General features: G+C 54.3%; 3 protein-coding genes across 5 annotated transcripts in view; 1 reads left to right on the plus strand and 2 right to left on the minus strand.

The window, feature by feature from the left end:
• Window positions 1–7,443: 7,443 nt before the first annotated feature.
• SYCN (syncollin) lies at window positions 7,444–8,906 on the plus strand. The gene is made up of 2 exons (XM_025854338.2): window positions 7,444–7,897; window positions 8,726–8,906. Exons 1-2 carry the CDS (start codon window positions 7,503–7,505, stop codon window positions 8,733–8,735), a joined length of 405 nt encoding a protein of 134 aa, XP_025710123.1. The 5' UTR covers window positions 7,444–7,502; the 3' UTR covers window positions 8,736–8,906.
• Window positions 8,907–9,773: 867 nt separating this feature from the next.
• Window positions 9,774–13,077, minus strand: NCCRP1 (NCCRP1, F-box associated domain containing). The gene is made up of 6 exons (XM_025854308.2): window positions 12,780–13,077; window positions 12,060–12,122; window positions 11,923–11,974; window positions 11,237–11,332; window positions 10,550–10,688; window positions 9,774–10,426 (listed from the first exon to the last, which is right to left on the minus strand). Exons 1-6 carry the CDS (start codon window positions 13,075–13,077, stop codon window positions 10,286–10,288), a joined length of 789 nt encoding a protein of 262 aa, XP_025710093.1. The 3' UTR covers window positions 9,774–10,285.
• Window positions 13,078–25,141: 12,064 nt separating this feature from the next.
• Window positions 25,142–26,474, minus strand: part of PAK4 (p21 (RAC1) activated kinase 4) — a 42,254-nt gene continuing 40,921 nt past the window's right edge. For all 3 annotated transcript variants that reach the window (XM_025854624.2, XM_025854623.2, XM_073885128.1), the window contains one exon: window positions 25,142–26,173. In XM_025854624.2, the coding sequence (XP_025710409.1) occupies window positions 26,018–26,173 (156 nt within the window). In that variant the 3' untranslated portion in view covers window positions 25,142–26,017. The remainder of the gene's footprint in view (window positions 26,174–26,474) is intronic.

Raw genomic sequence — 26,474 nt, forward strand, 5'->3', positions numbered from 1 at the left:
ATTTCACTTAGCATGATGCTCTCAAGGCCCACCTATGTTGTTGCAAATGGCAAGAGTTCCCTTTTTTATGGCCAAATAACATTCCATTGTGTGTATATACCATATTTCCTTATCCATCCATCCACTGATAGCCACTTAGGGTGCTTCCATGTCTTGGCTATTGTCAATAGCGCTGCAATGAACAAGAGAGTGCAAATATCTTTTGGAATTAGCATTTTGTTTTCTTCAGGTAAACACCCAGAAGAGGAAGTGCTGGATGCATAATCACTTTGATTCCTGGAAAACTTTAGCCAACACCCATTTCTCAGGGAATCTCCTGCTCCGGTTACTTCTCCTAGGGTACATGAGCTGTTTAGGGCAAGGTCACTATATTCATTTCTTATGGCTAGTCTAACTAATTACCACAAATTCAGTGACTTGCAACAACACAATGTACTCTCCTATAGTTCTAGAGGCCAGAAGATGAAAATAAGGTTTCAAAGGCTAACATCAAGGTGTCACCAGGACTGATTCCTCAGGGAGGATCCAGGGAAGAATTCATTTCCTTGCCTTTTTCAACTTTTGGTGGCTGCCTGTGTTCCTGGGCTTGTGGCCCCTTCCTCATCTTCAAAGCACATCACACCAATCTCTGCTCCAGTCATCACCTCTTCTCTGGAGTCAAGTCTCCCTCAGCATCCCTCTTACAAGGACATGTGTTTCCAATTAAGGTCCACTCAGCTAATCCAGGACAATCCCCCCCACCTGAAGATCCTTAACACAATCACATCTGCTAAGTCCATTGTGTCAAATAAGGTCACATTCACAGCTTCCAGGATTAATACCTGCACATCGTTGGATGCCATTAATCAGCCTACTGCAGCCGGCCTTCTCTCTACCATACCCAGGTTGTGGATAGGCTGGACTCCCTTTTTAATTCTCCTGCAGATCTGTGTCCTATCTGACTCTCTGTAATCCCTCGACCTGTCTCTTACCCAAGCTTTGTGACCATATCTCAATATCTGTTCTTTCTTTAGTAACAGGAAACTTGACCTGTCGTCCTGTAAATGGCTAACCTGAGTTGAGACCGCTTCCTGTGTCATCATGTGCCCACTTGCAGCTAAGTTCTGACAGCAGGATATAGATAGCAGGATCATGTGGTACTTCTGGGTGAGGCGTTCCTTCTTCCTCCCTCCCTCCCATTCTCCACCTGTTGTCTGGGATGTTGGAGCTCAAGCAATCATCTTGGATCATGAAGAGGAAGCCACATGTTGATGATGGAGCAACAGTATAGAAGGAGGTTGGGCCCTGACACTGGAGCCCCAGAGAGCTTGGGTGTTGCCTCTCTTCCTACAAGAGAGAATACTCCTCATTTATAGTAAAACTCAATGCTAATCCGTGCTAGACAGAGTAACTGCCCCCCCCCAAAGATGTCCATGTCCTAATCTCCAGTCCCCATGAATATGTTATATTACATGGCAAGGGGGGTTAAGGCTGCAGATAGAACAAAAGTCGCTAATCAGGGCGCCTGGGTGGCTCAGTCAGTTAGGCATCTGACTCTTGATTTCTGCTCAGGTCATGATCTCAGGGTCGAGAGATCCAGCCCTGGCATCGAACTCCACACTGGGCATGGAGCCTGCTTAAGATTCTCTCCCTCTCCCTCTGCCCTCCACTCCCACTATGCATGCATGCTCTCTCTCTCTCATAAAAAAAAAAAAAGCTGCTAATCAGCTGACTTTAAAATAAGGAACTTATCCTGGGTTATCTGAGTGAGTCCAATGTAATCACAAAGATCCTCTAAAGTGGGAGAGGGGGCAGAAGAGGGAGTCTGAATCAGAGAAAGATTTGAGGATGCTATGTTGCTGGCTTTGAAGGAAGAAGGGGCCACAAGTAAAGAATGCAAATAGCCTTTAGAAACTGGAAAATGCAAGAAGATGGATTGTCCTCTACAGAGGAATGCAGTCATGCGGACATCTTGATTTTAGCCCAGTGAAACCCATTTTGGATTCCTGACCTCCGGACCTGTCAGATAATAAATTTGTGCTTATAAACCACCAAGTTTAAAATAATTTGTCATGGCAGCAATAGAAAACCAATGCATAATTGATTCAGGCTTCTTCCCCTGAATCTTTCTCTGTCTTTAAGACCTCTGATTAATAATAATAATCAAAACCAACACCAACACTAACAGTTAACATACTGAGCAGTTTCTGTGTGCCTGACACAATCTCAGCATGCTACACTTATTATCTTAGGTAGGCCAAAAACATTCCTACAAAGGAAGTGGAAAGCCTTGAGTACAAACGTGGGAAAAGAAAAAAGGCTGAATATAAGCAACCTAAACATCTATCTCAAATGCTCAGACGAGAATGGCACACACACACAAAAATTCAAAGAAAGTAGAATGAAAGAAAGAAAAGAATCCAAATGCACCATAGAAACTAATGCTATTCTTATTAACGCAGATCAAATTAAAGGAAAAAAACACATATGCAATAGAGAGGAATCTACACAGCTAAACATTGATTATCGTCGGTAACTTGAAAAGACTAGTAAAACGGTTGCAGTTATATCTTAAAACTTATCAAGAAAAAAAATGTACCAATGACTAATACAAGCAATAAAAAGGGACACGTAGCTATAACTAACTTGTATTAGCCCCACTTCACACACGAGGAAGTTGAAGCTTACAGAGGTTGTTCAACGAGCCCAAGTTCACGGGGCACGTAAATGGCAAAGGCGGGATTTGAACCCGGGCTCCAGCCCGCCCAGCCCGCCCGAGGAATCTCCGTGCTCTGGCGCCACCTCGCGAGGGCTCCTAGCCTCCCCTAACCCGGCAGGCGGCCGGCGAAGCCCTGCCAGGCTTCGGGCTCCGCAGAGGGTTTGACCGCGCCCTGGCCCCCGCACCCACGCCCGCACCCGCATCCGCACCTGGACCTGCACCTGCACCCGCAGGGACTCTTGGGCTAAAGCTGTTCCAGCCCCGAGGAGTTTCAGACTTCGCTTCCTGCACAGGCTTCCTCCAGAAATTTCACTGGAGTTTTCTCTTTCAATCGCAACCGCTCTCCGGGGTCTCCTTGGCCTTGTCCACCTCTGAATTCCTGCCACGCCCTCCTGGTGGCAGGTGCCCGATTTGCAGCTGTATCCTTGCTATATCCGTCTCAGCTGGGAGAGCCACTTAGCCACTTACTCAGTGGCCCCCAGCAGCCTGACAGCACCCGGGAGCTCGCAGGAAATGCAGAACCTAGATCCTTAACCCAGACCTGTTGAATGGGCATCTGTATCTTAACAAGACTCTCCCCGCCCCAAGGAACTTGTGGCGCAGTGAAGGGGGAGTAGCTCTGGCCTAGACCACTAGGGGGCCACGGGACCCGGGGAGACCTGGAAACAATGCGCCTCACCTGGGGCAGGTGTATCTGAGTAAACGGTCTTCAGCCGCGTCCTGAAGTTAGATGATGACGGACATTTTGTCTGTGTTGGAGAAGATTCAAGTTCATTTGAAGCATTTGCATTCCAGGCATTGTCTTCCGAGGCTCCACCTGGGACTTCCAAGACCTGTCCCTTTTTCCATTGCTAATGGAATTAGTTTTAATCAGGAAAATTATTTGAAACACCATTTTACAGGAGCTGAGCAAATTGAGGTGTCAATACAGACAATTCTAGATGCAATAAGCAATCAGTGACATAGGAAACCTTAGAAGACCAACGCCTTAACCCAGTGGTTCTCAAACTCCAGCAAGTATCGAATCCCCAAGGAGGGCATTTAAAACTCAAGTTATTGGGCCCCACCCTTAGAGTTTCTAATTCAAACAACTTGGGTGAGGCAGAGAATTTGCATTTTTTTTAAATTTATTTATTTTTGAGAGAGAGAGCGCACAAGCGGAGGGAGGGGCAGAGGGAGAAGCAGACTCCCCGCTGGGTAACGCAGGGGGCGGGGCGCGCTGGATCCCAGGACCCTGGGATCATGACCTGAGTCAAAGGCAGATGCTTAACCAACTGAGCCACCCAGGCACCCAGAATTTGCATCTCTAACAAGTCCCCAGGGGATGCCGATGCCATTGATCTAGAGACCACACTTCTAGAATCATTACTTCCAAACCACACAATTATGGCTGCTTTGGAGGGTCATATTAGCCCTTAAGGATTATATAGAAATAATCCCATTCAGTGCCATATCGATGCAGAAGTGTAGTGAGTTTCCATGATCCGGTGTGAACTTGAGTACTGATCTGAATATTTTCCTGTATTTATGCAACAGACTGCATTTTCATTTAAACTATGTGCCACCTATAGTGTTGTTTATGTTCAGGTACTGCCCTAATTGAGACGAATATTTTATTTTTCTACTAGTGGCAATTTCATTAGCATACCAATCTTTTTTATGGTCTTGTGGAAAATGTGGAATTAAGGCTGTGCGATCTGAAGAGAAGATTTTTTTCCTTAGTATACGAATCAAAATATATCAGCGGATATTAAAGAAACCCTGCTATTCTTCCCACTATATTCCCAGAGTCCTTTGCCATGCCCCTGTTTTAACTCTTTTCACATTGTGTTCGAATTATTGATTTATCGTCTGACTTTCTCAAAGGCTCACGGGGTTCCTCAAGGGTAGGACATTCTAACACTTTTTGAAGAAAAAAATGAAAAAAAAGGAGATGTTTATTTTTCTACTATTTGCCCAGTTTGTGTTAATAAACAGTAACGGAATTGCTTCTGGACGAAGATGCCTTGTGGGTGCTCCCTCTGGCATGACAGATGTGTGTATGGGGTTTTGTGCTTTTGAGATTTCATGGGGTGTAGGGTGGGAGTGCTTGAGGGCTAGGGGCTTGTTGGTGATGGTGGGTGTGTTTCTGTTGGGGGGGCGCATTATTTGGGACCGTGTTTCTCTTGGACTGTGTGTACCAAGCATGTGTCTACACTCAATGCGTGCTGTTCTCTAGGACTCACGAGTGAGACTCAGTGACCATCAGTGGTTGACTGTCACAGGGATGTCCCTACCCACTTGCCCATGTATGTGTCCCTTGATTGGGGATGCTGTGCGCTCACCCTGGGTCTCCATGGGTTCTCTCTAACGCCGGCTATGTGCTGTGGCCCCCTGGGTCCTGTGTTCTGTCACCGAATCTTCTCCCTATCAGAGTCTCCTTCCTGCCCTGTGTTGCTACAGTGTTTGACGCTCATGGTCCTTTCCATCCACACTACACTTACCTGTCTCCATCCCTGAGTCCAGGGCCGGCAGAGCTAGGAGGGTGAGGGCTCTGTGCCCCTGAGGTCAAGGAGGCCGGCTGGGAAGTTAGCAGCTGGAGATTAGATTCCATGGAAGGAGGGAGAAGGATCCAGGTCTGGTTTGCGACAGGGCCAGGCCAGGATCCAGGGTCTCAGAATCATAGAATAGTCATAGCAGCTCCTGTTTATGGAGCATCTTCCATGTACCAGGCACTGTACTTGGTGCCTTATATATTTATATCGATACTGTTTTCATTCAGTATTAAATATTAAGTATTTATATTTATAAATAGCAATGATGTGGATTGTTCCTAATGTTTATGAATCATATTTTAGTCTGTCAGTTATAGATTTCTTTTTTTAAGAATTTTATTTATTTGAGAGAGAGAGAGAGAGAGCACGAGCAGGGGGAGGGGCAGAGGGAGAGGGAGAGAAATCTTTAAGCAGACTCCCTGCTGAGTGGGGAGCCCGACTTTGGGGCTCGATCCCAGGACCCTGGGATTGTGACCTGAGCCAAAGTCAGATGCCTAACCAACAGAGCCACGCAGGCACCCCGGTTCTAGATTTCTTTATGTAATAATTTTCTGTTATCATTTTCTGTTATCCCACTGAAGGCAGGAGGAGACCGAAGCTCGGAGAGGTGAATTCATTTGCCTGAGGTCACTCAGCAAGGTGACAGAGTCAAAATTTGAACCTACTTCCAAGTGTTTCCAGCCTTTGGCTCTTCACTACTGCATTACCCTGGCCAAGGCGGGAGACAGCATCCAGGGGACGAGGAGGGGGTGACAACAGATTGGTGCTGATGTTGTGTTGTGCTGCTTTATGTTTGTTGAGCACCATGCTAAGGGCTGGCATAATAACAGTGATGGCAAATGCTCACATGGCACTTGGCAAGGGCCCTACTATTAGTGCTGTCATGTGGATTAACTCACCCCTTATACCAGCATCCTGAGATGGATACCATCATTGTCTCCCTAAAGCCCAGAGGTGGAATCAGGTGCAGACAGCTCAAGGAGGAGTTGGCGTTTGGCCCCAGGCAGCCTGGCTCCAGAGGCTGTTCCTTTGCCCCATTCCCCGTGTACTTTCCATTATCCCTTGTAATCTTCATAACAATCCTATAGTATAGGAAGAAAATATCACCCATTTTACAGATGAGGAAACTGAGGCCCAGGTTTGGCCTTACCCACAGAGCCACAGACTTGAACCACCGTTTGTCTGATTGGTTCATCCATGCTTGACTTGGTGCTCATCTAACAGGAGGCCAGGAACTCCAAAGAGTCTCCAAAGGGCCCTGGCCGGGCTCCCAAGATGCCCAGCTCCCTGCCCCACTCTGAGGTCCCAGCCTCTCTATCCATCCTGGGCTGCTCCTCAATTTTTCCTTTGGCTTGTGTCATTTTTGCTTGCCGATTGGTAACTGCTTATTGTATGTTACAAGAATTGTCTGTTTTCCCCCAGGTTAGGTCTTTGTTTAGTCTGTGTTTGTTGCTGTACAAAAGGTTTACATTTTATACAGCTCCATAGGTCCTCTGTTTATGTTATAAATTCAAGATTTCCAATCTTCATTAAGAAAATCTCCTGGCTCCTGAGAAGTGGGAGTAGGGGGATGGCAGCTTCCTCTTCCTTCCCTCTCGCCCTCCAAGGCTTGTCTTTCTTGGGGGTGGCAGGGTGGGGGATTGTTTGATCTCTTCTCCACGATTTGTAAGCACTCTTTATATATTACAGCTATTAGTTATATCCCGTCTCAAGTGTTGCAAGTTTTTCCCCAAGCCTTTTGGACATTGCCTTACAACGGTTTTTGAGTGTTGTGCAAATATGTCTGTTTCACAGATTCTTGGTTTCCAACCTTGGTTGGGAAGCTGTCTCCTGCTCCTGAGGGGAGCGGGATCTCTCTCCTCATCTCCTCCCCTCCTCTGCCTTCCCCTCTGGGGCCTCTCTCTCCTTATCTCCAGCTTCTCCTTTCCCAAGCTTCTGCTTCCCAGACGGACGGGGCTGGGGGGGGGGGGGGGGGACTTGCCCAGCCTGGAGACCCAGCCCCCTCTCCCTCCCCCTCCGTTGGCCTCTCCTTATTTGGAAAGGGGGTTGTTTGCCACGTGAAATCTTAAGCTGCTAAGTTGTACACAAGTATGTCGGTTCAACGGCTGTGGGTCTCTGACCTCGGTTAGGAAGGTTTCCCGCCCCGGGAGGGGTGGGGGGCGGGGGTGAGGCGGGGGTAGGCTGGGGAGGGCGTCCTTATCTCGCAGCTTCTCCTTTCCCACGGGTCAGATGCATAAAAGGGCGCGGGGACGAGGCCCCGCAGTGTCGCCATGTCCCCGCTGTGCCCCCTGCTGCTGGCCCTGGCCCTGGCGGCCGTCCCCGGCGCCCGAGCGGCCTGCCCGGCAACCGCGGACCTCAAGAAGGCCGACGGGACGCGCACGTGCGCCAAGCTCTACGACAAGAGCGACCCCTACTACGAGAACTGCTGCGGGGGCGCCGAGCTGTCGCTGGAGCCGGGAACCGACCTGCCTTTCCTGCCCTCCGACTGGACGAACGTCGCCTCCTCGCTTGTGGTGGCCCCGCGCTGCGAGATCACCGTGTGGTCCCGACGCGGCAAGGCCGGCAAGTCGCGCAAGTTCTCGACCGGCGTCTACCCGCGCCTCGAAGAGTTCCGCAAGGGCATCTTCGGCCACTGGTCCAACACCATCGCGTCGGTCTACTGCAGGTGCCCGCCCGGCCCCGCCTCCGCGTCCGCCGCGCCAACCCGGGGCTCCCAGGCCCCTCGGCCCCCGACCCCCCCACTGGGAGTCCCTAGAACCAATCCTGGAGGTCCCCCTCCTCTTCCCCGCACCCCCTCCCCCAAGCCCATGGCCCTCGGACCTCCCGGGCCCAACTCTGGGATTCCCAGAGTCAGAAGCTGACCCCACCCCCTAGGCCCCTAGCCTCCATTCTGGGAGCACCTGCCTCCCGCCTTCCTGAATCCTCCACCTGCCGATCTGCCCAGAGCTGCAGTCCTAGGTAGGCCTAACGTGGGGATGGGGAGCCATGAGTTCTCTCACCCTGGAGCCCCCAGAACCAAAGCCAGTTGTCCCAGTTCCCGGAGCCACCAGAGCCAGCTCTGGGACTCCCAGACTCTAAACTGACCCACTGCAAGACTCCAGACCCAGTTCTGGGAACACGCTATCTACCCTCATGCTCTCCACCCATGTAGACCCTCTAGATCAGACGCAGCCCTGGAAACCAGTCCCAAAGTCCCTGTTAAGGTTCTGGAGCCCCCCAGATCCAACTTTGCCCCCCCCCAGTCCACTGTGCGCTCACCTGTGGGAGATCACAGACCGTGGGACCCTAAATCTAGTCCTAGCATTCTCCAAAACCACCTCACCTTTCCCTCTCCGTCCACAAGAGCTCCAAGAGCCCCCAGGATGCCTAGTTCCTGAACTTGGAGCCCAGCCCCAGCCCTCCACCCCATCTCAGCCTTTTAGAACCCCCCCCCCACACCCTGGATCTCTGAGCCCCTGGCACCCCCCTGGTGATAATTTTTATTCTGTTGCAGGTGTTACTGATGCCTTAAAGATACTTCATCTTCAACCCCCACACGGGGCAGAGCCCCTCACCTGGCCTTATCACTGAGGTCTGCTGAAGGCCCCAACCCCCAGGAGGAGAGAACTTCTGCCTGCCCCACCCCCCCCAACCCCGCCCCGCGCCTTCCCTGCAATATAGCCCTTTTGAAGTTATCCGTCTGCCATCTACTCCTGCTTGGGACCTAAGTCCACATAGGACAGGGTGAGGTGGGGGAGAGAGCAGGTTAGTCTGGCCTGCCTCAGCCCATACCTGGGACAATGCTGGAGGTGGGGCTGTACTCAGAGATTTGGCCATGGATTTAGGTGGGCACAAAAAGACACACATCCACAGGACACGTATGTAACATGCAGTAATACCACTGGCTGATTGTTAAACATTAAAATGCTTCCCGCACTTTTTGGTAGATAGCCCTTCCCCACGAATGCTCCCCAGCTGTTCTGGCCTGCCAGGGACCTCCAGCCTCCCTGAGGAGTCAGGCCTGGGACACCAAGGGGCCTTCAAGGACCCTGCCCCAGGCTAAGACCAGGGTCTCTTGCTTGATCTGGCCGAGAACTTAGGAGTTGTTAAAGACTTTCAATCTTTCTTTCCCCAACACACGAAAAAAACTTTTAGGTCAAATTTGCCGTCTGTCCCACCACCATCCCCAGTGATGATGGCCCTTGGTGGGTGCCCTGATGGCTTTGGGGACTCTGGAGGAATGAGGGAGGAGAAATGAGGGTATTGTAGGGAGGAGAGGTATGGGGACAGCTCTGGGGGGTGAGAATTTGGGGTTGGAGGGGGAGAGGAAATGTGAGGAGCGTCTGAGAGGCCGAAATACGAGCGGAGAGGTAAGTGGAGATGCCAAGAGGCTGTGAACTGGGGATATGTGAAGAGACCAGAGGTCATCGAGGGAGCTGCAAATGGCACAGAGGTAGTGAGGTGCCCGAGAATAAGGATTACAGGAAGTGCCAGTGGGATATGTGAACTCTGTCATTCTGAGAAGCAAAGACCAGGGAAATGCTTGGCATCCTTGTGCTCGTGAATTTATTCATCAATCAACAAAGATTTATGAAGCACCTACTATCTGTCGAGCACTGGCTCGGGGAGAAGTGGTCGCTGCCCTCAGCCCTCCTGGAGCTCAGAGAGCGCAGAAGAAACGCCAGTCAGGCATTCAAGGGGGTGGGAAGATATTAGTGGGAAATCAAGGGCTGGGCAGGAATCAGGGGCCTGGGAGGTGGTAAGTGATCAAAGAGAAGCTGAGGGGTCATGAAGATATGACGGAAACAGGTGGTGCTGTGCAGTAAGACAACAGGGCAGAGCTAAAGGGCCAGGGAGGCACTAAGGGCTAGGGACTTCTGAGGGCCAGGGAGGTGAAAGAGATGCTAAGAGATCCAAAGGGATAAAGCGTACAAGGAGATACTAAGGGGTCAGGGAGGTGCAAAGGGTCAGGGAATTGCTAAGAGATCAGGGAGGTGCTAGAGGATCAGGAAAGTGTCAAGGCAGTGGACACGTGAGACAAGGGGTCAGAACAGGCCGGGAGCCGAACAGCCAGTCACTCCCTGAACTGCACAGACACGGAGGAATCGGTCACCCTCGTCCGCCGCAGCCCGCCGGCCTCCCGCCGGTTCTTGGTCTTGTGCAGGAAGTGGACGAAGCGCACGCCGGGGCCATACTGGCGGAAGACGTGGGACACCTGCGGCGGCACCGGGGGTGAGGGAGAAGTGCCATCAGGGACCCGGGAACCCTCGTCTCCTACCTCCGCCCTCTCTGAGGTCTTGGGACATGAACACGTGGCGGGGCTTGGCCAGAGGCTCACCTGGAGCCAGCAGCCGGGGGGGCCCCGCCCAGAGGTGCGGGGGGCCACATGGTGTTGCGCGATGACCGTGTGTCGGTCAGCCGCCAGCAGCCAGACGTGCAGCTCGTAGACACACGCGTCCAGCCGGCTGTCCTCGTACCTGGGGGTAGGGTCCAGGCCATTAGCTGCCACCGAAGTGCCCCTGGCCCCTGGCCCTAAGCACCATACAAGGCACATCGCTGGCTCCCGCTCTGTGCCCCCGGCACTGACCAAGTGACCACAATGGCCCCCCGTGGAGCCCTCGTGGAAGTCACATAGTCTGAGGCCGACCTGTCAGCAGACAGTGACCATCCGGAATGCTAAGGACTGCGGTGGGGGAAGTCCAGGGCACTGGAGCATGCTGCATCTGACCCAGCATGGGGGTGGTCAGGGAAGGCTTCCTGGTGGAGCCACGTATAGCAGAATCCCAGAGGATAAGGAGGAATTTGTCTCGAGAACAGAGGGTGACAAGCATCCAAGAACGAAGGGACGAGTGTCCAGCCTGGCACATCTCAGAAGCTGGAAGTCTCAGAGGGAAGGGGCTAGAACGGTAGCAGGAGGGTCTTGGTGACCAGCTCACACCAGGGGAGGGAGGACAGGTGAGGCTCGCGCTTTGGGGAGCCCTGTGCGTGACCCGGCGGGGCAGGCTGACTGCGCAGAGGCGCGTACCAGTCCATGACCGTGATGTCCGGCTGCTCATCATCAAGGAGCTCCTCCCACAGGCCCTCGGCCAGAAGATCCACACACTGCTGCTTCACCGTCCAGCTGCGGGAGAGGGCACAGGGAGGTGAGGTCTGGGACCAGCTGGGGTTCTTGGGAGCAGGAAACCTCGATCATGGTGCCCTCGTAGAGACATCAAGAGCACCCATGTACGGGTGCTAAGCATTTACTCCCCACCTTATAGCCTCAGCTCCCCCCACTCCCCTCTGAGGGCCAGATTGTCTGAACCCCATGATGCAGATGAGCAACAGAGGCTCAAGAAGGGAAGTCACTTGCCTAAGGTCAAGCAGCAAAGTGGCAGAGCTGGGCTCCCAACCCAGCCCTTGAATTACACCGTCTCACCCAACGTGCAGAAGCAGGGCTCGGTTTAATGGAGGGTAGATGGTGGCCTGGGTGACTCCCCCTCCCAGGGAAAGAGGGGGAGAAGAGTAACTGTGATAGGGGCTATTTATTGAGCACCTACTATATGCAAGCTGGACCCAGCCAGAGCCTGTGCTGTGTTTTACAGGCGTCCTCTTTTATGACAAACCCTGGGTACGGAGCAGGAAACTAAGGCCCAGAGGGGCACACAGTCAGTTTCTCTGGGCCCTGCAGTGAGAAGCTGGAGCAGGGCCCCAGGGGTCCTGGCCACCCACCTGCGGTCATGCTGGAGCTTCTCAGTCCTAATGTACCACCCGCGGAAGTTGCCTGGCAGGTGGAGGAGCAGAGGGTTAGAACATGCCCATTCCCCAGGACCACTCCGTCCCCTTGGGCCCAGCCAGCAAGCACTTACCCAGCGTCTCCAGGGGCTGCTGGGTGGGACCAGTAGGGGGTGCTGGCTCATAAATGTTGATGCCTGAAATGCACGGGTGAATGGAGCCTCAGTGGCTGAAACCGCCTCCAGCCCTTGGGCCTCCGCCTGCCTCCCTCCGCCCAGGGCTCTGCTGAAGGGTAGGAATCTGTACCAGGCCAGACCTGCCTGGCAGGGATGTGTGAGTCAGGGCCCTGGGAGAGTCCTGAGAATGTCCCCGGGCGGGGGAGGGGGAGGCGAAGGGGGAGGGGGAAAGGATGGTGCAGTGAAGAAGGAGGGAAGGAGGGAAGGAGGGAAGGAGGAGGAGGGCGTCCTGGTGAGACAGAGACAGAGGGACAGAGCAAGCGGCACCTAGAGAAAGAGACAGGAATGCAGGCAGGGAGGGAGGCAGGGAGAGAGAGGTAGACATCCAGGGTAAGGCAGGAAGACACCGGGAGAGATAGACAGGGACGTATGACATAGAAAGAGAGAGAGGGCGATGCGGGGTGGCAAGAGAGAGCCGCAAGGAGCCGGAGAGGGGCACAATGACAGAAGAGACAGGGAAGGATGTAGGGAGACGGAGATAGAGCCCAGGGAACAGACACGAGGGAGCAGACAGAAAGATGAGGAGCGCGACGGTCCGAGTGAACCGCGCGCGGCGGAAGGCGGAGACCGGGCGGCGGTCGGTCGGGGTGCCGCGCCGCGTCCCGCACCTTCCCGCACCTTCGGGGTTGGGCGAGCGGAGCAGGTTGCGGTAGAGCGGCCGCCGCAGGAAGAGCAGCTTCCAGGTGAGGCGCGGGGGCAGCTCGAGGCTCCCGCCGGGGGGCCTCCACTCCTCCAGCAGCAGCTGCCGCGCGTAGGCCTCCGACGGCTGCTCGGGCTGGGGGGGCCCGGGGGCGTCGGGGGCCGCGGGGGACGGCGGCGACGGCGGCGGGGGTGGCGACGGCGGCTCCCGGGGGCTGGCGGGCTCGTCGGCCTCCATCCCGCCGCCGAGCGCGTGTCGGTCGCGCTCCTCCTCCATCCGTGGGCTCCGGGCGACTGTCCCCGGCTCCTCCGCAGGCTTGGGGTTAACTGGAGGCGGGAGGGGCGGGGCGTTGGAGAGAGGGGTGTGTTAGGGGAAGGCTCCGGGTCCCCGGGCCCTCCACCCTCAGACTTAGGAGGCCAGGTACCCAGCTCCCTGCTCCGTCTGACCCAGGAGTGCAGGTCGTCCCCTCCTCCAGGACCCAGGAGTCCGGGCCCCCAGCCCCTCTTCGGTTTCCCAAGCCTCCCGCCCCGGTTTCCCCAGGGCCAGCTGAGGGCCCAGGCATTGGCCCTGGGAGAGGGGTGTGACGGAGGAGCTAATGTCAGGGCTCCCTGCCCTCTAATGAGGTCCCTCCCCCTCGTTAAGATCCGGCGCGGCAGGATTAAGAGGTTCATTAAGGAAGACCCCCTCTTTCCCCCACCCCCACTCTCATCTGGGAGGAGGGGGGAGGTCTTGCCTCCGCTGCTTCCTCACCTGGGACACCCCCTTGGGACCCTGACGTTTCCTGTTCTGGAAACCAAAGTGGAGGGCGGAGAGACGCTCAGAGGCACAGAGATGGAGGGACCCCAGGGAGGCACTGAGATAGCAGCAGAGAGGGGAGAAGTAACCCCACCTGGGTTTTGGGGGGTGTCTGTACCCCTTCCGGGGGCTGGGGCAGAGGGCACGGCTACCAAAGCCTCTGCCCTCAGAGGTCCTGGGGATTTGGGAGTGAGGGATGGGGCAATGGTGGGGGCAAGAGGTCGGGGTGCGGAGGAAGTGGGGTGACGAGGAACCTGTAGGGCCAGATGCCCACGGCCGCCTCCTGCCTGGGCCACATCCCACACCCCACATCCTGCCCAGGCAAGCGCAGGCGCCGAGTGCCAATGGCAGCTTCCACAGGGAGCGCTTTCTGGGTACTGGGTGCTGTTCTAGGTGCTTACCAGTTCGTGTCATCCTCCGGCAACAGAGACGGAGGAGGACACCACTATCAGCTGCACTTTATCGACAAAGGAAAGGTAATAGGCGCGCGTAAAGACGCCCTCCAGCGCAAGGCTTGCCTGCGCACCCGCCGACCGTGTGTGGGGTGCTGTAGTTATTCCCATTGCACAGAGAAGGAAAGAGAGGCCACCCTCGCAGGCCTGCTCCCATGCTGCCCCAGATAACCCCCGATGCTTCCAGGGGCACTTCCGGCCCCAGATTCCTGCAAGACGCCAACGACAGACACATGCCCGGGACACGGAGTTCAGCTCACGCCCAAATGATGCTGCTTATATAATTGAGGGCTGCCTGTGTGCCAGGCATGGCTCTGAGTAATTAACTCCATCTCCACATCCTCCCTAGGAAATAGATACTATTGCTATACCCATTTTGCCGATGAGGAAACCGGCACAGAGAGGTTTAGTAACTCACCCAATGCACCCCAGGGCTGCAGCCCAGATGCACCAGGAAGTCCCAGGAGACTCTCAGACAAACACTCAGCGAGCTCAGAGCGCACGTACAGCTGGAGACACTCCCCCGGCCACCTCGAGCACACAAGCCCATACCCATATCTGGCCGCCAGCCCACCGGTCCTCACCGGAGCCTGAGCAGCAGGAAGAAGCGTGAGGGAGGAGGAAGAAGGGGGCAGAGCCAGAGCGGGGGGGTGTCTGGTGAGGGGAGTCGGTTGTCCCCAGGTCAGGATCCAAGGCAGGGAGTGGCCTGCAGCAAAGAGTGTGCAGAATGGGGTCCGCACCCCTCCTCTGCCTGCTCCCCCTCCCCCCGGCTTGCCACAGTTTCCACACCACATTTCCCATCATCTCCTTCCTGGGGTCCTCACCCCTTCTATATCACACACACACACACACACACACGCACACACGCACGCACGCACGCACACACACAGATGGCAGTCACAGGGGCCTTACAAGAGCCCAAACCCAAACAGTCACACCCCCACTTAAACCCACCATGGTTCCCCAGTGCCCTCAGGAGACTAATCCCCGCTCTTTGGCTGCCATTCGAGGACTGGATTTCTGGTCCCTGCTTCCCTGACCTGTTCTCTCCCATCTCAGGCATTTTGCGCCCAAAGTTCTTTCTACCTGGAATGACTTTTCCTCCCACCTACCCCCCCCCACCCCCAACCCACACGCAGTGGTCCCAAGCTTTACGGCATGTCAGACTCACCCAGGATGCTCACTCAAAATGTGTCCTCCCCAGTCCCACTGCCAGGAGTCAGCCTTGGTCCCTCTGGGCCCCAGAGTGGAAAATTTCAGAAGCATCTCTCCTGCGCCTGCCATACTATGAGAAACACTGTTACTTAAATCTGAGGAATCGGGGGCACAAAGCCAAGTGGATCTCAAACATCCCCTCCTTCCACCTTCAAGTGGTGAAGGTCCTGGTGTGGGGACCTGTTTTCTGAACAGGCTGAGGCCTGGGTGACTGACGTACCACCACTCCCTAAAGCCACCTCTCATGGGTCACAAAGCATTCAGAGCATGAGCAATCATGGGACCAGTTTGGAAAACAATTTGACAATTTCTTATAAAACCAGATATCCGGGGCTCCTGGCTGGCTCAGTCCGGGGAGCGGGTGACTCTTGATCTCTGGGGTGGTGAGATCAAGCTCAGTGTTGGGTGTGGAGAGTAGTTAAAAAAACAAACAAAAACAAAAAACCAGATGCCCTCCCACCTTGCAGGGTGGCCGTCCCCCCGCTCCCAGGATTTAGCGAGAAGTGGAAGCACACGTCCACACAAAGGCGCGCACACAACACTTTTTCCTACCAGTGCCAAATTGAGAACCATCACGAGGGTCCATCAACAGGAGGATGAAGTCGTGCCACGTCCACACTATCTTTCAGTAAGAAAAAGGAGCTAGGTATTCACACGTACAAGCACTTGCTGAAACCAAACACCGTCGTGCAGTGACAAAAGCCAAGCCAAAAAGTGCACGGGCTGTGTGCTTCCGTTTAGGGAGAACGCTGGAAAAGGCAGCGGACATCTAGAATCCAAGAAAGGAGGTCGGTGGTTCCCTGGACTTGGGGTGGGGAGTGGGGTGCGGGCCAGGGCGGGTCAACTGCAAAGAGGCGTGGAGGTGGGAGGTGGGCTTTCTGGGGAGATGAGGAAGTTCATTCTTTTTTTTTTTTAAGACTTTATTTATTAAGGGGGCACCTGGGTAGCTCAGTCGGTTAAGCATCTGCCTTCCACTCAGGTCATGATCTTGGGGTGCTGGGATCGAGCCCCACATTGGGCTCCTTGCTCGATGAGGAGTCTGCTTCTTCCTCTCCTTCTGCTCCTCCCCCTGGCTTGTGCTCTCTCTCTCTCTCTCTCTCTCTCTCTCTCTCTCTCTCTCGCATGCAGAGAGAGAGAGAGAGAGCATGAGCAGGGGGCGGGGTGGGGGGGGCAGTGGGACAAACGGACTCCGCTCCGTGCTGAGCGCAGACACAAAGCTTGATCCCAGGACCCTGAGACCATGACCTGAGCCAAAGTCAGATGCTCAACCGACTGAGCCACCCAGGCGCCCCGGAAGTTCTGTCTTCATGGTGGTGGTGGTTATATGGGAGAATACGTTTGTCAAAACTCACCAAGCTATCCATTTGAAATGGGTGCGTTTTATTGTATGTAAGTTATACCTCAATAAGGAGCAAAACAAAAAGAATACAGCAACTCTGTATCCATACTAAGAAGAAAATATCTACAAGCCTGTTAAGTGAAAAGAGCAAGATGTCCAACAGTGGGCCTCATAGGCTGCTATTGATGTGAAGAAAAAGTAGAGACAGGAAACAAGGATTCCTAGTTTCCCATTGCCTTTCTACCTCTTATTCTTTAAACAAATACTTAAGTACTAAAGAATAATAAGTAATAATACTTATTAAGTAATACTGTTACTTACATCCCCAAGCCCTGTGCATCGGGGATATAATGGTGAAGAAACAGACAGCTTCCTGTCCCCACGGGGCTTCTGGCCTTGTGCAGGAAGGGAGTGGTTAATTGACAACTTCAACAAGTCAAGGGGTAGCTGGTTAATTGACAAACAGTATCAACTGCTGTGGAGGTGAAGAACAGGCTGTGGGGACAGAGAAAAGGAGCTGGAAGCTTGTTTTAACTAAGGTAGTTAGGGAGGGCTTCTCGGAGGAGGTGACGTTTGAGTGGAGACCTGAAGAAGGGGAAAGAGTTGAGCGTGTCCAGGCAGCAGGAACAGCAAGTGCAAAGGCCCTGGGGTGGGACCAAGCCTAGTGTGTTTGGGGAACAGCAGGGAGGCCGGAGCAGAGGGAATGTAGGGGCGACGAGATCAGTGAGAAATGGGGCAGTGCATAGGTTTATCTTGTAGGCAGGTAGGTGTAATGCATTCTAAGTGGCATCTCAGGGAAGGTGGGAAAGGAGGAAACATAACTGATCTCCGGCTGAGAGGGGTCCGGCGAACAGCAAGGAGGGAGAGGAGGGTGGACAGGACCAGGGTGGGGTCATGGAGTGCCTGGCAGGGCGCAGATCCAGGATCTCCTCGTGACTGGCCTTGAGGAGTGGACAGAAGGTGGCCCTGTTATGCGAGAGGGGAAGACGGAGGGCAGAACACATTGCGGGGGGGACAGGAAATGGGGCATTCCATCGAGGATGTGTTAAGCGCAGGACATCCAAAGGGACAGAGCCAGGAGGTGACTGGATGTACGCGGTGGGAGTTCAGAGAGAGGTCACAGCGCAGACACAGATCTGGGAGGCATCACCGTGTCGCCAGGTGAAGAAATGAATGAGCTCTAATAGTAACAATAATAATAGCAATTGTGAAGCGCTCACTCTGGGCCAAGCACTGCTCTATGCATTCCATGTATTTTATTTTTTAAGGTTATATTTTTAAGTAATCTCTACCCCCAACGTGGGGCTTGAACTCACAACCCTGGGACCAACAGTCGCCTGCTCCCTTGACTGAGCCAGCCGGGCGCCTGCGCTCCATATGCATTAATCGAACGCACTCACTATGGTAGGTATTGTTCTTATTAAGCCCACTTTAGTGTGAGGGAACTGGGGCACAGAGAGGTAAAGTGACTTGCCCAAGGTTACACAGCCCGGAAGTGGCAGAACTGAGATTTGAATCCTGGCAGCCTGGCCCCCAGATCTGCATCCCTGGGCAGCATGGCTCAGGTTGGGGTCCAGGTTCCTCATGCTAGTATCTGACTCCTGGGATGATTCCTCTTATCAGCCATCTGGCCATGGCTCTGCTCTCCTTAAAACCCTTCCAAGTAAGGTCGCACTCACAGGTTCTGGGGATTAGGTTGTGGGCGTATCTTTTTGGGGACCACCATTCAACCCACGGCGGACAGGGATCCCTCAGAGGACAGGAACAACGTTTGGGGAGGTGGGAGAGCCTGGCTCAGTGGTTCTCAAATTTGACTGTGTGTCAGAATCCTCTAGAGGGCTTGTTAATCGCAGACTGCTGAGCTCCAGACCGTGTTCCCACCCCAAGTTCCTGATTCAGTAGTTCTGGGGTGGGCCGAGAGGTGATGCTGGTCTGGGATCCCACACTGAGAACCACTGTCCTGGTGGTTCAGAGCGTAAGTTAGGCTGCCCGAGCTCAACAGTCCCCACCCTGTCCCCCTGTGTCCTTGGGTGAAGGGCTTTCCTTCCCCAAGCCTTAGTTTCCCATATGTAAGCTGGGGCTAACTCCTCCCCACAGGGCTACCCGCAGTGGCCCACACTCTCCCCTCATTCGTGGTGTCCCGTGTTTTTGCTGGTCCTTGATCTTCCAACTTCCTTTGTATCTCAGGGCCTTTGCACATGCTGCCCCTGCTGCCTACCCCGCCTTCCACTCCATGCTTGCGTGGCTGCCTTCATCCCCATTCAAATGTCACCTCTTCATAACACACACCCTTCTGGCTTTATTCTACCCAACAATACAGGCTTGTGATTATTGGCTATACATAAGTATAAGTCCCCAGCCAAGGGCAATTTCCCACCCCCCCCCTTGCTATTCCCTACCGTCACACCCCGTTCTTTTTGTCTTGAGCTCAGTATGATTTATAAATACCTATGAGTATGTGGATCTGTTCACTTGGTCATGAACTGTGTCACCCCGTGAGAATGTCAGCATTGCCAGGGCAGGCTTTGGGCGGGTCTGGGGGGTTTTTTTGTTTGTTGGTCTGTCCCCAGCTCAGGTCTGACAAAGACTGGTTGCTCTGTTTGCCGCGCAGGGAGGACAAAAAGGCCGACCTCAGGCAGGAGGGGAGCCTCTGTCCGGTCGAAAAAGCACGTCCAGGCTGCCCGAGGATAGCTCCCACGGCTTCCACTGAAAAACCGGTATCACCCCCACCACCCAATCTTACTGGTAGAAAAAGAATGGTGGGGTTCTGGAGGGCAGGCACCTGGGGGCTTTGGGAAACAGATAGTAGGTTTTCCACTGGGGCTGCAGGGGTGAGGAAGCCCAGCCAGGTCAGGAGGGGGGTAGGGGATGGGAGAAAGATAAGCTGGGCTGGGTGCTGCCTTCCCCAAATATAAACCCCGACGGTCTGGTGGAGGAAGCGGTGAGTCAGCTTCATCCTACAGGGGGCGACAGAGAGGCAGGGATGAGGTAGGGTAAGAAGGAGGGAAATGGGAGAGCGTTAAAGGAAAAGAGGAGGCAGGGGGAGGATGGTGGGGAGGAAAGCAAAGAAAGAGAAAGACAGAGACTGGGACAAGGTTGACCAGAGGCGGAGAAGGATCTAGAAGGTTAGAGATACCGAGAGGGCATTACCTAGGGCAGAGGGCAGGATGGAGTCCAGTGGCAGGTGGGGGAGGAGGCAAGGCGTATGTACACAAGATAAATTTGCCCATGTGCCAAATATAAAATATATGCAAGATCTCTACTGTGGCATTGTTCAAAACAGCGAACAGCTGCGAGTTTCCCGGCGGTCCATCGACTGGGACTGTTTCCATAACTCATGGCTCACATGCTCCATGGAAGAATACTCTAGCCACCAACAGGAGTGAGGTGGCTGTTGGCCTACCAACAAGGAACCACCACCAAGACACAGTGTTAGGAAGGAAAAAGCAAGATGTAGAAGGATGTGGACATTATGCGAACATTTGTGCAAAGTGGGACACAATCTGCATATGCATGTAGGTCTTTCCTGGCCCGTGCATACATTTCTGGAAGGAGAAGCCAGAAACTTCTACCAGGGGCTGCCTCTGGGGGAGGGAGGAAGGGAGGTTGATTTTGCAACTTACCCCCTTTGGAATCTTTTGCATTTTGCACCATGGGTTTGGGTTACCGGCTTAAGTACTAAGTGTGATTAAGCGATAGAATAAGGGAGAGAGAGAAATTCAGAGATAAAGGAACAGGGAAGAGAGGGAGGGAGGAAGAAAGGGAGAGAGTTTACCTTTGTTTAACCCAGCGGGGCCCCAGACTTCTGTAGATGCTTCTGGTCTTCTCGGGGAAAGGCTGTGAGCTGTCCCCACCTCCCCAAACCACAGGCCAGGACCCCGTGTGCTGTCCCAAATCACTCCCGGCCCCAACACTTCTCAGTCCTGAGTCTTCTTGAACAACTGTCTCTCCTCTGAGCTTCCTTTCTGGGGCCTGGCCCTGGTCAAGTTGACACTTTCCTATTGGGTCCTATGGCCCCGCAGGTGCCTTAGCAAGGGAGGCCTGCCCAGTCCTGGAGGCCGTGGCCTGGTGGGGATGTGCAGAGACTCGTGGGCCCCGTGTGCTTGGGTTCAAATCCCGCCTCTTCCACCTTCTGGCTGTGTGACCTCAGGTTGGTTAGCTATTCCCTTGATTTTGCAGGGCCCACGTGATATTGTTCAGCGTGCTGAGTTGGTTGCCTATCTTTCAGATTCAAGAGCTGTCATATGAAAATAGGTATTTCTTACGAAGAAAACAACAAAAAAGAAAAATCCGGACATTTGGCATCATGGGGCCAAATTCCCACAAGGCCGCAGTGACCTGAGAAGTGACTGCGCTTCAGAGGGGCACATGGGGCACCACTTTCCTGCTCCCCGATGTTTACCCGCCTCGCCCTGGGGCATTGGGGTCTGGGCCTCCTTGGACCGTGTCTGTCCTGTTCAATGTTGCAGTCCCGCGGCCCAGCTCAAGGCCCGCCACAGACACTACCAGGGGACCTGAGACTTTAGGCCTGGTCCTCCCAGGCCATGGGACCCTGGGCAGGTCCTTCCCCTCCGTGGACCTGTTTCTGCATCTCTGAAATGGGGGAAGGCATGAGATGCTCTCCTGGGCCCCTCTTTGTAAGTTCTGGGGCATTGGCAGGAGGTGGGCAGGAGGTTTGAGTCCAGCAGTGACGCAGTGACAAAGTGTGGGGCGGCCCCCTCAGCCATGCTCCTGTTCTCAATTCTGGCTGCACATTAGAATCACCTGGATAATTTTCATTCAAATACCTGTGACCAGGCCCTAATGCACACGGAAGAGGGTTGCCCTTGTGTTTGTACGACAGACCTTCAGCATGACCTTCAAGGCCTTTATTCCTCCCAAACCCCTCTCATGTTCATTTATTCTTCCTCTTTATTCCCTTTCTCTCCTCCTTCTTCCCCACCAGGAGCCGTTCTATTATGTAAATGAGTCTCCTTTTTTTAATCTTGAAAAACGGGTATTTCTGTTTTATGTCCCTAATTTGTAATCGACACACGTGGCCTGGTCTCATAGATCTTGGTTTTACTTTCTCCATCACTGGTCTGGCTCTCCCTTCCCGTGGGCACACTTGGTCCCTGGCTCCTGAGGACTGCATGGGAGTCCTTGGCGTGTGGTCCCTGGGCCTCCCATTCGCTGCCCTAGAGTGGACACCCAGCCCACCTCCAGCTCCCACCCCATAAACACCGCTGCAGTGAACATCCTCGTGCGGGCGCCCACAGGGTCCCATGATTTCCTTGGGAAGGCACCCGGGAGCGGAATTATTGTGAGATGCGTATGTGTGATACCTCATTGGACTAAACCAGACTCGAATTTTTACCAGACTCGTGGTAGAATGACAGCTTGTTGAAATGTGCCTTCCTCCAATTACCAATGAGTTTGAGACCTTGTGCACACCCTGGTTGGTCTTTTGGGTTTTTTTCTTCTGTAAGTTGCCTGTTTATACCCTCTGCCCATTTTTCTATTTGGGTTGCTCTTTTTCTTGTTAAAACAAAGCAAAACAAAACAAAACGTGATCCGTGTTAGACTCTGCAAATATTTTTTCCCTTTCTGAAGCCTGTTACATTTGCCCATGATGTCTTTCCTTGAACAAAACTTTACATTTTAACATTGTTATTTTTTTTTTTTTTGACAATTTGTTCCACTGGAGTTTTAAGAAGCCCTTCTCTACTGCTGGTCATCAAGTATTTTCCTCTGTCGCCTTTATAGTTTGTCTGTCAGAGGATGCTTAATCCATCAGAGAAACCTTGTCCAGGGGAACTCAGATAATGTTAAGGTCTCCTATCTAAGCCGTCTGGTTAGTAGCCGCTGGTTAAAAGTGACAGTGGAGGATGTGAAATGTGACTAGGGCCACGAAGGGACTGAAATGCTTCATTTTATCTCATTAATTTAAAATTAAATAGCCACGTGTGATCGGTGGCTACTGTCCCGGGAAGCACAGATCTAGTGTTCTTTTGTTGTGGTGTTAGGTAGGGATCCCGTTTTCTTTTTCTCCAGAAAAATGAACCAATTTCCCCCAACTCTATTAGTAAACAATCTATTTTTCCCTCATTGTTTTGTGGGGCCATCCTTATATATTAAGCTCAACCTGAGTACACTTGGGTCTGCCTCTGGGTTCTCCGGAGAAGCCCGGGGAGTCTAGTGAAGGTGGAGAGTCTAGCAGAGGTGGAGAATCACAATTCTACAGTAACAGACACACAGACACACAGACACCCAGAATAAAGACTACGTTTCCCAACCTCCCTTGCTGCCGGGTGCAGCCACGTGATGAAGCTCTGGCCAATGAGGCAATGGCACAACCTCTGGGTCTTGTCCTTAAAGGGCCCTGCCGGCCTCTTTCGGTCCTCCTTTGTACCACCTATTTAGCCTGGGGTGTGGCTGGGAATCTGCATTTCCAGCAAGTTCCCAGGGATACTGCTGGTCCGGGAACCACACTTGGAAAAAACCACTGGTCTGACTTGTTTCACTCAACTCATTTTTGGTGTCTGTAAACACTCGTCTGACCTGCGGGCTAATACATGCCCTCCTGGGCCTTCGCAGTTTAGAGCATAGCGTCCCCTGCTGCCGCTGAGGCAACACTCACTACTTTGTGTGGGACCACGGCTCGTCTGGTCCGTACCGTCTGGACAAAGCCAGTCCCCAGGGCCACATGGCCGCTGGGGCAGGTGTCTGCTCTTGCTACGCCACACTTGCCCTTCTGAGTGCTCCCTTGTCCCGCCGATGCCCGGCACGGACTCCCTCACCGGCTGGGACCAGTGGGGCCCTGCCTGGAGGAGGCCCCGGAGCTGGGGTGGGTGGGAAGCTGGAAGAACGTTTCTGCTCCCGCTGCCGCAGAGGCACGGGCCGACTTCCGGGAACTTGGTGGTGCCTCTGAGCCCTTTTGTGCCTCTAGCCCTGTTGGCTGCCCCAGCCTTCCCGATACTTTTGGGACCAACCCCCTGTATTCAATCTCCTGTTTGAAACAACTGGAGGGGTTTCACGGATGCCCTGGGAACCCCTTCCAGATGGGCAGGGGCAGCAGGAGGCGGCACGGGGCCTCCGGAAACGCTCTCAAGGCCACCCAAAATAAACAGTTTTGGTGGCAGAAGGTGACAATCACGGCAGTCACCATGGGGCCGAATGTTGGCTCCTCCACCATGTAATGACCTGGCAAGGGACCTCCTGTCCCAGAGGGGTCCTTCACCCACAGCGGCACGTCCTGGAGCCCCCCCGGGGGGGGGGCCAGGGAGGCGAGGCACTCGGGCTGGGAGTGAGGTGGCTCTGTGCCACCCTGTTCTTCACCGTCCTTAGCTGGCTGTGGAACCATGGGCGTACCAGCCTCCGAAAATGAGTCGGGCTGCCATCGTTTCTCTATTTTCTGGAACAGTTTGTACAAGGTAGGAATTACGTGATACTTCAAAGTCTGGTAGAACTCATTTGTAAAAGCATTCAAGCCCAAAGCTTTTTCTTTGGTGTGTGTGTGGGGGGATGTTACTTTGGTCTTTTCTTGTTTTCTGTTTCTCCTTATACCCATTTTGGCAGAATTCTTCCCAGAGATGTAACAGCTCCACCCAGGCATCCAACACATTCAACATGGCAACAGCTGCTTCCTTGGGGATGTTTAAACCTCTGACTCCCCATCTACAGGGTGCCTGTTCGTGGCCAGCCCCGGGCACAGACGTGGCACTCCAGCCTTGGGGAGCTCGGGGCCTGTGGAGAGGCGTGCCCTGGGGTGGGAGCAGGAGGTATAGCCCAAGCCAGAATCTCCACACGTTTCCTGCCCACAAGCCAGGCTGCGGTCCCTGGGGCCAGGGGCAGTGGGGTTCACTGCTCATGCTCCAGCTCTCCCCAGGGGAGCTACTGCCCCCCCCCCCCACCTCTCGGGTACTCAGGGAGACGCACACAGTCCAAGCTCACACCAACCTGGGTGGTCAGTGGCCAGAACACAGCGCTGCCCAATGGATGCCAGCCAATTCCTTTCTCCCCTCGTGGAGACCCAGGCTCGGCCCCCCGGGACCCTGATTTAGAGGGAGGGTTCTGGCCAGTGGAGCATCCCTAAAGCTGGCTGTTCCAGATCCATCCATCCGCCTTAGCCGAGTCCTCAAAAGCCCACCTGCCCAGAGAACGATTTTCTGAACGGCCCATTTACTAACATCAGCTCATCAAGGACCATTCCTATCCACCCAACACGCTCAAGACAGACAACCTTTAAAACAAGACTAGGGCAAATCTCAGATTTGGCAAACTGGGCATCGCAGCACACGGACGCTGGTGGACTGGTGTTTGCAGGCCAGGGGGTGGGCGAGCCTGGATCCCACGTCAGGGGGTCCTTACTGGCTGCTTCGACCTGGGGGCTCCCCACCCTCCCCAGACATGGCCCTTGCCCTAAGATGGGCTGGAATCCTGGGGTTCGCCAGGCCGCCCTCTCTCTGTCGAGTCCCTCCCCGCAATCCCACACCAAGATGGCCTGGACGGAGAGGGGCCTCTACACACCACACACACACACACACACACACACACACACACACACAAAACAAGAAAACGTTTTAATTGCAAAACTAACTTGAGGGAAGGGAGGGGAGGAGGGGTGGGGCCGCACCGAGGGGCCGGGAACCTGATTCTTGGAGCAGTGGTTCTGTCTCTGGTGCCGCCCCGCGGGGCAGAGACCCGTCTGTCCCCAGGTCAGGACAGGGGCCAGAGTGTTATAAAATGACAATATAAATAGACTTCTAGAAAAGAGGAGGCTGTCCAGGTGCAGTAGTCATCTGCAGAGGCTGGGGATGGTCGGGAAGCCCCGACCCCCATCTCCCCAGCGAGCCACAGAGAGGGGACGCGGGACTTGGGAAAAAGGCCACTCTTCAGACATTCATGATCGACCCCCGCAATGGCTCGGGGGGGCCGCGGGGCTGCGCTGTGTGTCAGGCAAGGCCTCAGAGACACCCTCTCGCAGGCTGGAGGACAGAGCAGCTGGACCTTCGGCACGGGCGTGCGTGCACACTCACGCACGCGTGCACGCGTGTGCACACGCGCACACACGCCTTTTGTAGTGTTCCCCACCCACAACAGCCCCCACTGCAGATGATTTCCAGTGATGAGGGGGCCGCCTGTCCTTCCTGGAAGACAGGAAGACACAGGAAGGGGCTGTCCCGGAGGATGGGGAGGCCGGGGACCCTCACTTGCTCCCACAAGTCCCTGTGTTTTTTTTTTTTTTTTACAAGTCACAAAATCAAAGCTGGAGTTCAGTAGTAGGGTCCTGCACGCTCCCCCACCCCCCGCAAGGAGGGTGGCGCCACAGGGAGTGTCTCCCAGGCAGGGAGGAGTGGGGGCCGGCCCCCGACTGGCCTGTGGCGGGCAGGGGTGACCCAAGGGGCTCTTTGGTTCAGGGACAGGGCACTGGGCCTCATCTGGTGCGGTTCTGGCGCATGAGGGGCACGATGCTGGCGGGCGGGCCCGCTTTGGCCAGGAACGGGTGCTTCAGCAGCTCAGCCGCCGTGGCCCGCTGGGCAGGGTCACGCACCAGCAGGCGGTCCAGGAAGCCCTTCAGGGAGGGTGACACCTGTCAGGAGGTGGGGGAGAGAGACAGGGAGGTCTGAGTGCCAACTCCAATGCTGACCGGCCACTGGGTCTCAGTTTCCTCCTCCGTTAAATGGGCTGACAGCATTCACTGCCCAGGGAGGGGGCCAGGAGGGCCCAGGTGTCTAGAGTTTGGCCCCAAGGGTAGCAACACATCCAAAGACCCCAAGGGCTCATTTCTTCTCCATTTTAAAGCTGTGCAAGGAGGCAACAGGGGCGGGGCCCCGGAGGCACCCCTCTCTCCCCGGGTGACTCATCTACCAGGAAGGCTGCTCTCCCAGGCC

This window comes from Callorhinus ursinus, unplaced genomic scaffold (genome assembly GCF_003265705.2).
Source record: "Callorhinus ursinus isolate GAN/ISIS: 27379988/994484 unplaced genomic scaffold, GSC_fseal_2.0 scaffold61, whole genome shotgun sequence".
NCBI lineage: Eukaryota > Metazoa > Chordata > Mammalia > Carnivora > Otariidae > Callorhinus > Callorhinus ursinus.